General features: G+C 40.8%; 1 protein-coding gene across 1 annotated transcript; it reads right to left on the bottom strand.

Moving 5' to 3' along the window:
* Nucleotides 1-3,918: 3,918 nt before the first annotated feature.
* hapstr1a (HUWE1 associated protein modifying stress responses a) lies at nt 3,919-9,322 on the bottom strand. Its single transcript, XM_028600041.1, has 5 exons — nt 8,860-9,322; nt 7,690-7,770; nt 6,966-7,033; nt 6,547-6,757; nt 3,919-5,242 (listed from the first exon to the last, which is right to left on the bottom strand). Exons 1-5 carry the CDS (start codon nt 9,053-9,055, stop codon nt 4,926-4,928), a joined length of 873 nt encoding a protein of 290 aa, XP_028455842.1. The 5' UTR covers nt 9,056-9,322; the 3' UTR covers nt 3,919-4,925.
* Nucleotides 9,323-10,698: the final 1,376 nt, after the last annotated feature.

The raw sequence follows: 10,698 nt of genomic DNA, 5'->3' as shown, positions 1-10,698 counted from the left end.
CCTCATGTATGGACTCAGCTCTGTGTGCTCTACAATGCCAAACGCCTCACCACCTAATCTTCTGTTTGTGTGTGTGGAGCATCCATGTGTCGCCAAAAAATACAATGAATACCTTTTTTTAATTTATTCTGAGTCTAGACGATGTATTATGAGTCTGGACCGATGTGGATGTAAACTGCAATTTGACAGGTTTGCTTTACAGATGTTTCACTAGGAAAGAAATGCATTCAACACGTTTGTTAATAAGAATACACTGTATTGGTATTAAAAATATAAACAAGACTTGTTTACAAGAACATTCCACAGGGCAACTTTAAGCTTCTAGCTAGCACCTTTTAAAGTGCCCTGTGGAGATTTATTGTAAACAAGTTGTTTAAAATTTTTTTTATTCATGTTTACTTGCTAGTTAGAGGTCCTACTTTTCTGCCTTTGTTGGTGCATTACTGCCACCTGTTGGAGAGTACAATGGAAACCATTGGCTGGACTGTTTGAGTCACGTGTGTGTGTGAGTGATCTAAAAAAGAAAAACTTCATAGCACTACTAGAGGTCAAAAACTCCAAAAGGAACCTTTTAAGATAGGGGTAGGATATATCGCAGTATCATGTTGCGCAATAATATATCTAGAGGTGCAAGATATATCGACTCAATATCGTTATCGAAAGTGTCGCAATAAGTATGCAATATTTAGTTTATTTTTTGGAGCGCTGCGTCCCGTCCGTTGGCCGTATGGCTTAGTTGCGTTTGATTTAGAGCCCGCTTGAAACACTAAAATGATCATGTTTCATTGGCCAGTTACCGTGTCACTTGGACATGTTAGTGCATGTCAGTGCACGGGTCCACTACGTGACAAACCCTATGGAGCATACCACGGGTGTGCATATTACCACAGAGTGACAGTGTAAGTGAACAAATAAACAACAAAACGGAATGAATCAGAGAAGAGAAAGAAAAGTTGTGTCCTGTTCTCTTTTTTTTTTAATATATTTTATACTATCCAACCAGTAAAACATGTCCTGTTCTGTAGACGTTATTTATTTATTCATGTTGGACCAGTCCAATAGGAGAGTCAGTTGAAATAAAACTTGTTTAATTTGTTATGAATCTATTTTGATGAGTTTCCCCCGTAACTTTTGTAATTTTACAGGTTTAAAAAAATCTAAATTAATATTGATATCGCAATATCACATTTCACGTGCAATCCTACTTTAAGATAGTAGAAAGCAACAAACTCAGTTTATCAGAATGTGAGTTTTCAGAGATGGACATTAATAATGCTACACTACAATAACAGAACTTTGCAGGCTTGTGTTTCTACTTTTTCTTCCTGACGTGTGGAAAAAGTGGGTTTTCTACTGCTATCCTCTGGCACCACCTAGTGGCTTAATGCAGGGCTAAGTTAAACATCATTTCTGTGAGACTTTAATAACCTATGTTCAGAATTTTACATTTTCAACCTCTTCTACTCCTACTTTTCCAAGTTAAAGAGCTACAAGTTAACAGATAAAATGCCTGTGCGACAGGTCATTCTAGAAACCACATTAATTTAATATTAAACAAATCTGATTTTGTGAAGCAAATAAGACAAATCCATTGTTTTCCCTTTTTTTTTTAATGAAAACAGTCCATCCAATTGCAACTCAATGGTTTTATTTATTTTACAATGTGAACCACATATATCATACCAACAATTAAATGTTAAGTATATAGATTAGCCATTTATTATTATTTTTCAAACAAATAAGTATCAAGAAACAGCCGATAATAGTGTTGGCTCCAGAGACGTGGCACGAGTCAGCCTTTTGAAACAATGTGGATGAAGGCCGGTGACTGGCTCAGGGGAAGAAAAGAAAAACACAAAGTGCCCCCTCTATTATAACCAGGCTAATCAATGGGGGGGTCAACACTGCAGGTTGAACAGCAGGATTAGAAAGACGGCACAATCCTGCTCATAGTCGGGGGGCGCTATCCTTTGATAGTCTGAATTTTAGGTTCTTCTTCCTGTCAGCAGACACTTCACATCTTCCCTTTAACTGACATGTTGTCATGCAACAGAAACACTAGGAGGTTATAACTACTAATTTGTAACAACACGCGCACCATTTGGTTTCAGTTGAGAATGCTACCAATGCCAATGTGGAGTGTTCGACACAAAACAGCGAGTGAAGTGCCTGGAGAAAAAAAAAAAAAAAAAACAACTAAAATGCATTCCTCTAAAGATAAGCGTGTGGACAGGCCGGTATTTACTCCATCTCCAACACCATATTCTGCCATTAGCACACCCAGAGCGTAAAACTGTCTAATGGACTCTAAATGTGACTTTTAGGGAGAAACATAGATCGTTCCTGTGTTACATTATTCACTACACTAGACCTGTGCTAGCTGAAGCTACCCAGAATGTACAATAAATCGTGCTTTTTTTTTTTAAGATATAGTTTTAAACCAAGACCGACATGAATCCTCACCATGAAGCCGCACCATGAATTACTTGTTGACCCTACTTGACAGTAATCAGAGGCTCTCCGTAAAGCAAATCAATTCTCACTTTTCCGATTTGAGGATGACATTTTTTGTCAGTCTAATTCAAGCGGTTTCAATTGTATGAAAGTACAAACTCCAAAACGCAGAACTCTTTATTTTGACTGGAGCAACGAATCTCAGCCTGGTTCTTTTCTTTCACCGACGAGCCAGGGATCATGTAGGAATATAAAAGCCAACCCATTAACGCAAAAATGAAATCTGTGACCAAAATGTAACGAGTTAAAAACTGGCATGCTTTATACAACTAAAGATAACCCACTTTCCAGGTCATAAAGGTGAAGGGGAATGAAGAAGTCAACAAAAAAGTGGGTGGGGGGGGGGAAACATTGAGATCTCACAAGTCAGCAACAGTGGGTATTACAGGTATTTGACTCACTGACAACTTACTGTATCACTATTATGGCAGGTCAACTTCACTGTGACATCATAGTGTTCTGCAAAACCTTTTCTGGCCATTATTCGATGCTGGAAATATAATTGGTTTGATAACTAGACAACTCATAATTTACATTTGTTAGCTTCCTATGCTAAATGAAAGCATATTCCAACAATTGAGTTCATTACGCCCACAAACTAGCTTAGATGTAAATCCAATAATCATTCGTTAAGACCCTATAAATCAGTACCAGTTCATACGTTTCACAAACCGCTAAATATACCCAAATTTCTGCCTCATGTGATATCAGTGTCTCCTATTCCTCTCCATTACAAAAGGATGGAAGGCAACCATTTCAAGAATGAAACAATCCCCGAGTTTCATCATCTTGTACCAAGTAAAATCAAACCCATCCATGTCTTATTAATGCACACACCCCTTATACAAAAAGCAGACCGTGACCCAACACCCAATCCGACACGCTCGGCCAAATTATCCAGTGTCTTGTGTGCACTGGCTGGCATACTTGTTGGATCTGTTGAGAAACGCTACCTTTGTAAACATTTATGCGATTTATGCTTTCTTTACAGCACCGATTATCTTCCGATAAGTTAAATCATTTGTCAGACAGGGCAGGACTCTTGAGTCTTTGAATACAAGTAGAGCCCACACACAGAAACACTCCACAACTTGATCAAATACTTTTTGAAGAGTTGTTGGAACCAGAGGTGTGTGTGAGGGCTCCGTGACTAGTCACACCAAGTGTTTATACTTTTTCCAAGCAGCAACTCTGCGTGGACTGACCTCAAGCGGGCCTGTTAAGGGCTGGACGAGGCTTTAAGTGGGATACAATGGAAGAGCTGATTTGTTTGCATGAGTTAGAGGTGAAAGCTTTGCATGAGTTAGAGGTGGAAGCTAAGTGCAAAAGTCCTTATTGCAACTCATCAGAATAATCACAAGATCACAAAACAGCAGCGGCTTTTGTAATAAGACTAGAGGAGGGGGGGTTGCAGTCAGTAGACAGGCTGTCTGAAAAGCTGTATACACAAAGAAAAAAAAAATTGCTTTCCATTATCCTCAACAACAACAAAAAACATGGTGGAGAAAGAATGCAAAATTAACTTGGCTATCACTGCTGCAAACAGTGGCAACAAACCTAGATAGTTAACACTGGTGGTTGAAGAACTTATAAACAAGAAAGGGCGACTGGCTGAACTAAATCAAAGCAGAGTAATTAGAGAATGAAGTTACATGCCATCATCTAGTAGCCAGAGAAATATAACTGGTTGCAAGCGGGAGATAAAGCAGGATGATGTCACAGATGTACGCCTACTGGGCGATTTAGCTCCACCACTGACCGGCAACGTCAACAGAGCTGCAATGACAAAAGTAACAAACCGGTGGGTTGTTTGACGAAGAAGAGAATCTCTGACCGAGCTGGGTCCAACATTTGGCGAGCAACTTGGTTCACTGAGTGAGACGATTTGATCATGGCCCTCACTTCCTTATTAAGGTGGTGGGTGAGGATGAGTGAGGTTAAGGGGAGGGAAGGGCACAAATGTGTCAAGGATTGAGTGGCTTCTGCTTGTCAAGCAGCACGGTGCATTTCACCCCTTTGAGATCGGTCCGCATCCCAGGATGACTTGGGGATTTCCTTTCGTTGTCTCCTTTCCTCGGTAGCGATGTCTCAGTAGCGGGTGATGTCGTCCAGATCTCCCAGTAACCCACATACACCCATTAAGTGTTCCGATTGCAGATCAGTGATTTGTAGTAATAGTGTGGGGAAAGGAGACAAGGAATAGAATTCAGTCAACATCTGAATAGACCGCACTGAGACCGTAAGTCCCCATTTTCAGCCCGGGTTTCTTTTGCACAGCCAGGCATTCAAGTGTCTGTCCATCTGTCCCACATAAGCCATCCATCCACCCCCCCACCCCCTCTCATAGCCTTGGCTTTTGAAGGCTTTTCCCCTACCCCCTCACATACACATATAGGCAGGCAGGCAGCAGATCAGATCATCCTGTTGCGTTTGTGTGTAGGGGAGTCTGTGATGACATCACTACACTGGGTGGAGTTTCGTTTCCTGGTTCCTCCCCCTCCAGCAGAGGCGGAGCCTGTAGAGTCCAGATGCAGTGCCATCTCTTCCGCGATGAAAGTGTTCAGGTCGACGTCTTGGAGCCCATTACGCCTGCTGCGGCACACCAGCGCAGAGCCGGAAGAACCACCTACACCAGCGCCACCTCCGTTACTGCTGCTCCCACTCACATGCGTGGGAGACCCTGGAGCACCAGAGCGCACACTGATGCTCGCCATGGCTCCACTCAGACCTGGGGAAGGAGAAGAAGACCGGATAGAGAGGAGAGAGCAGCAACAGACAGTGCATCAGTTGGAGAAATAAGACAGATATGCAAGCTACTGCATACAACATTTTGTATGAAGACTTGTTACCGGTTACGTTACGAAAATGGCATCCCATCAAGTCATGTTTTTGAATGCAAATATGTCAACAATGGATGGAGTCTTCTGAGTGAACCACCAAGCAAGCACATCATTGGTGCATCAATCCAATAGTCAACATCATATTTATATAACCCCAAACGACAACTGCCTGAGCAAAGGGGCATCGACACAGGGTCAGAAAGATGGTATGTGCATCTTCCTAGAGGATAAAAAATGCAACAACTGGTTTTGTGTAACACAGTTGTTACCACACTGACATTCACAAATCTGTGAATCTGATTTCCTAAAAGAGTCAACGGTGAAGTTTTTTTTTTTTTAAACAATGAATATTTCTTTGTTTCCCTGGCACAAAAGGGGGAATAAATGACAACAAAAAACTAAAAACATTGGTATTGGCAAAATTGTTATTTTAAACATTGGCATCGGCCCAGAATTTGTTGGCACATCCCTACAACATAAGCTTGCCTGTCCCAACACACAAACACCAGTGGGGAAATGCAAAAAGGTATCGGATAACTGAGAAAGGAGACACACTGAAACCTCCTGACACAGACCGAACTTGTGTTTCTGTAACCTAAACCACCAAATGCCTAACATCCTTCACCCTGACCTCAGCTACACTTTAAAATGTAGGGACCTTCAGATAAAGTTCTGAATATTCATTTGCACTGACAGCACACCAGAAATACCAACATACTGCAACGTAACCAAATTACAAACGGAAACTTGATTTAGATTGAGAGGTTCTCTCACACACACTAAGCGTAAAGAAGGTGAGGCCCTCTTTCACTATTATCCAGTACCTACACACCCATGCACAACACAGCCTATCCTTATCTATGAGCCACATGTGGCAGAGTATGATGACTAAAGGACAAGCAGGCTTGCTCACAGTGCTTAGACTTTAACACAATGTTTTTTCTCATTCATGGGACAACCTGTATACAAGTAAATGAGCCAGTTCAAAAAAAAAAAAAAAAAAAAAAAAAAAGTACATTGCCAAACCTTAAATCTATTACATATGTGGAATAAGTAAGTCCCACCCACACTTTGAAATCTAAAGTGTTATCAACAATGTAGCTGCCTCCTGGGTTGTAAATCACATATCTGATTAGGTGGCTCGAATGACCACTTGTGTGTAAGCTGTGAGCCAGGCTTGCACTTAACTCACCATGCAGTGCTATGGCCTCCCTGAAGGGCTGGAGGTCTGCTTCTACAGATGAGCCAGTCTCGGCTGGTGAATTAGCCCGGCTGGGGGCCAACATGGCCAGCCGGGGATTGGCCCTGCTACTCCTGTGTGGTGGTGCTTTTCCGCACAGAAAGCTGATAAGATCTTCCCTACGGATGTTTCTCCGGCGCTTTTTCACCCAGGCCAACATGTCCTGCAATCCGATAGAAAAGTGATCAATCCACAATCAGGCAAGGTTTAATTTCATTAACAAACATGGATGCGTTTTTCCTCCCCCTTTAACATCCCTGTTGTGTAACCCTAATGTAGTCTGTAAGCACCTGGTTCCTAAATGTCAAACTACAATGTGTCCAGATAAGAGAATGGAGGGGATTAACAAACATAACCAGAACAAGACCCACCTTATTACGGCGTTGATGTCCTATCTGGATGCCCCGATCAAAACTTCTCTGATGTGCCTCCACACTCTCTGCCATGGGGAAAGACGTCATAAAAATAATCATCATCGTTCATTATCATCTATTCCAAAGCCTAGCAAAAAAGCAGTATACCTTTAACAGAGACAATGTTTTGGTCCTTGACCAGAAACCATTAGAAACTCATATAATGCCTATGCATTTAGTTCTGTACTGTATTTATTTATTTATTTATTTATTTTTTAACATAACTGACAGCTTTTAAATTACTTCCAGAGGGTGCCAACTACTCACCACTTGCTAGCACTACTCACCTGGCAATTCTATGCCCAGTTTGAGAGGTAGACTGCCAAATTAGGAGTAAAGTAAAGTCTAGTACAATCTCATTCTTACTACAACCATGCACCCCTATTTCACTAGTGAATTCCTGACATTGTTATAGGCAAGTTAAAAAAAAAATGCAGTCTGTTTTGGCCCAAACATACAACCTTATGACAGACTGATCAATATGGAGCTGAGAAGAGTGATAATTGCCAGGTCTTTTGTCACTTGTTAGAAGAGCCTCTCAATAAAAACATGTCTACATTTACAAGTACAATGATAGCCAGCAACAGTCCATATTGATGATACAAAGCACAAAAACATCTGTAGGTGTGGTATGGCAGAGCAATAAATCAATGATAGAGAGAAAATGGATGCCGTTAGATACCTTTGTAGAGGTTGGTAACTGCTGTTGCAGAGTTCTGAAATGGCACCCACAATGACAGGCCCTGCTGATGGCATACTCTGTCTGTGGAAGGAAAGGGGAAATATGTTTGGTTTCTATAGATAACATGTGGCTGTAATTTAAAAGCAAGAACTATTGATTAATGTGACCAAAGGGCAATAAAACATCTGAGAGACACAACAGCTTTGTGATTATAGGGTTGAAGTGAAGATTATTTTCATTCGCCATTTTGTCTTGCATCTACAATTGCAGGGACAGGGTTTGGCATAAAAATAACTGTCAGTCAGCGCTAGATGGCCAGCTTGGCAGCAGCTTGTTTAGCAAGAGAAAACCGACACATCAACTTAACTGCCCTCTCAGCAGTAAAGTTGCAAAGCCATGTCAAACATAAAAGTCAAACATGGATAGACTTAACAAGTCGAGCTCTGTCCATATGGACAGGAATGTATTCTGTCCGAGAGCACTATAGCCGTAGCATATTGTAGACAAACCAATACTGTCCTCGCCATTTTGTGATTATAACGCTAGCTACGTGTTGCTAAACAAACTGCTCACTCAGCAGAAAACCGGCGTTTAAAAAACAAGATGCATTGATGTGCTGTAAAGTTCATATCTGTATAGCACATTTCAACAGCTAATCGCGTCAGGTATATCAGATAACACTGACAGTATACAAGAGACTGTCATCTGGGAATGTCGCGTAGCTACGATTGTTGTTACCATCGCCATTTTGTAACTAGCCTGGCTAACGTTACGTTAGCTATCCGCTGCTGTCTAACTTGGTGTCAACACGATATCTTATTGACAAAAGTATCCGTGTTAACTTACGTTCATTTAATTATGTCAGTCAAACTAGAACAGTCGAACCATGTGTATAACACCCGATTCGAGTTCTTAACTATTTTTTGTCACTGGCTAACACAGTTAGCTAGCTAAATTTAGCATTGCAAAATCAGCTGTAAACGTTATCGCTAACTGGCCAGCGAGTTTGCTGACGAGCTAGTTAGCATTCTATCGAAATCGACGCTAATGTTAGTTCACATTAACGCTAGCTAGGTTTGTAGCCAGGTTGCTAACGTTAACCAACAAGCCAAATGCATAATGGCAATGTACGTATACGTAGACGAACAAGGGGGAAGCGCTGGTTTGAACCTTTGTATAACTGTGCCACAGCAGTGGCTGAGTTCTGGAAGAGATGCCACAGTTTATCCTGGTCGTTGTCGGCCTCCTCCTCGCAGGGCTCCCTTTGCTCCGCTTCGGCCAAACACTGCCGCTCCCATTTTGAGAACCAGTGTTCGGGTCCGTGTTCCTGTATCTCCGAATCTCCGTCTTCTTTCTTTTCCTCCATTTAATGCACCAAAACTCGCGTAAAATGCACCTTTAATGTGTTAAAATATGAAAATGTGGGCACTGTATAACGAATTATGGGAGTAAATCCATGAATACTGTTAGCTTTTTTTTATATATATATATATTTCGCACTACAATATAGCGTTGTTTCCTCTCCTCACTTCCATCTGTGAACATAAGCTTTAGCTAACTAGTTTTCCTAGTCGCCGACGTCGAGATATATAGCTACAACGCAGACTATCCTGTTATGCGCTACATCCCGCCCATTATACCAGATGTCAACCATAGTTGGTGGCATGAGCACTGCAGGGTGGGTTCGAGGGCTTTGCTCAGAATTGTATTGGCTCTTTGACACGTCCGTCACAGCATTGACACAAAAGAACCACAGTGAAAATTCCCCATTATTATTAAAGCTTGCGAGAGAGTGCAAGTTTCTTCGTGAAAACTGTTCTGTTAGCTAATTAAAAAAATATGTTTGTTAAAGTGTGGTAAATGTTGAAGTGCTTTACGAATACAGTTTCACATCACTACAATCTTCTGTGAGCTTATTTATTTCCCCCTTCTAATTAATTCAGAATCTACAGCTACGAAATTAATTTTGTAATAACTTCTATCTTTCGACAGCAGCAAAACCAGCCTCTAGGCGACACCATAGACAGTATACAGGGCTACAATAATGAACACTACAAGTCCATATATGACAATCTCATGAAAATTCACCAATGAGAACAGTGTTAATGATCAAATAAAAACCAATGTTTTAATAATGAACACCAACCGAAACATAAAATGAGAAAAACTAGAGAAACTGGTCAATATAAAAAGCCCAACAGCCGACGGTATCTAGGCCGAGTCCTGGTGTAGTTTTTATCCACTGGTACCAATCTGAAGGTTTGTCTGTTAGAGCCACGCACGGTCTGGTTTCAGCACTGCAGATATATGTGTAAACATGAACACTGCCTTTGAAAAGGAATAACTCATGATTGGAAGTAGGTTGTCCGACACAATGGCAATAAGCCAATGATGTACGAGTTATGTTTCACCGGTAAGTGACTTTATTGTAGGCCTTTTTTATTTATTATTGATGATTTATTTTGATTCCACTATAAGCCTATGGCTAAATTGATTAACATTTTTGCATGACATGTTATACCTGCATTTTTTTTATGTGTATAGGCTATTTATGAAAAGTAAAAAAAAAAAAAAAAAAAAAGGAAAACAAGTGCTTTCTCTACAGTTAAGTAACGCTGTGTCCAATTGGTAACTGACATGGGCACACACTGGGAAGTAAGTGGACATGGTCATAGGAGAAAGACTGCAGGGTACTTTTGGTGGATAGATCATTTAGGAATTTTGGATGTGCCTGGTCTAAATTAGTAACTATGTAAGCCCAAATTTGGAGTATTTTCTTTAATTAGGCTACCCTACTTTAATCTACTCAAGAGTAGACAAATACAGTATTAGCAGCAAAAGAGGCCCTGCAGTAACATCAACCGGGGGAAGCAGGCCCATGGAAGAGCATCACGGGATCCAGCAGTATCACACTATAGCCTATTTTAAATAAAAGTATATAACTGAAATACATTTGTGAATAAATGAGCAAGTAAATAAAAGTAATAGTAGTAAGTAGGGCCTAAATCG

The sequence above is a fragment of the Perca flavescens genome, chromosome 15 (assembly GCF_004354835.1).
Source record: "Perca flavescens isolate YP-PL-M2 chromosome 15, PFLA_1.0, whole genome shotgun sequence".
Lineage (NCBI taxonomy): Eukaryota > Metazoa > Chordata > Actinopteri > Perciformes > Percidae > Perca > Perca flavescens.
The sequence above is the reverse complement of the archived record's forward strand: the minus strand, read 5'-3'. Positions and strand labels throughout refer to the sequence as shown.

What these genes read in the sequence shown, in the direction of transcription:
- hapstr1a (XM_028600041.1), bottom strand. Translation starts at nt 9,055, where the DNA reads ATGGAGGAAAAGAAAGAAGACGGAGATTCGGAGATACAGGAACACGGA. An exon ending in AGTTACCAACCTCTACAAAG is followed by an intron (nt 7,034 to 7,689) that starts GTATCTAACGGC and finishes TCCCCATGGCAG; the next exon opens with AGAGTGTGGAGGCACATCAG. An exon ending in GGAGGCCATAGCACTGCATG is followed by an intron (nt 5,243 to 6,546) that starts GTGAGTTAAGTG and finishes CTCCTTCCCCAG; the next exon opens with GTCTGAGTGGAGCCATGGCG.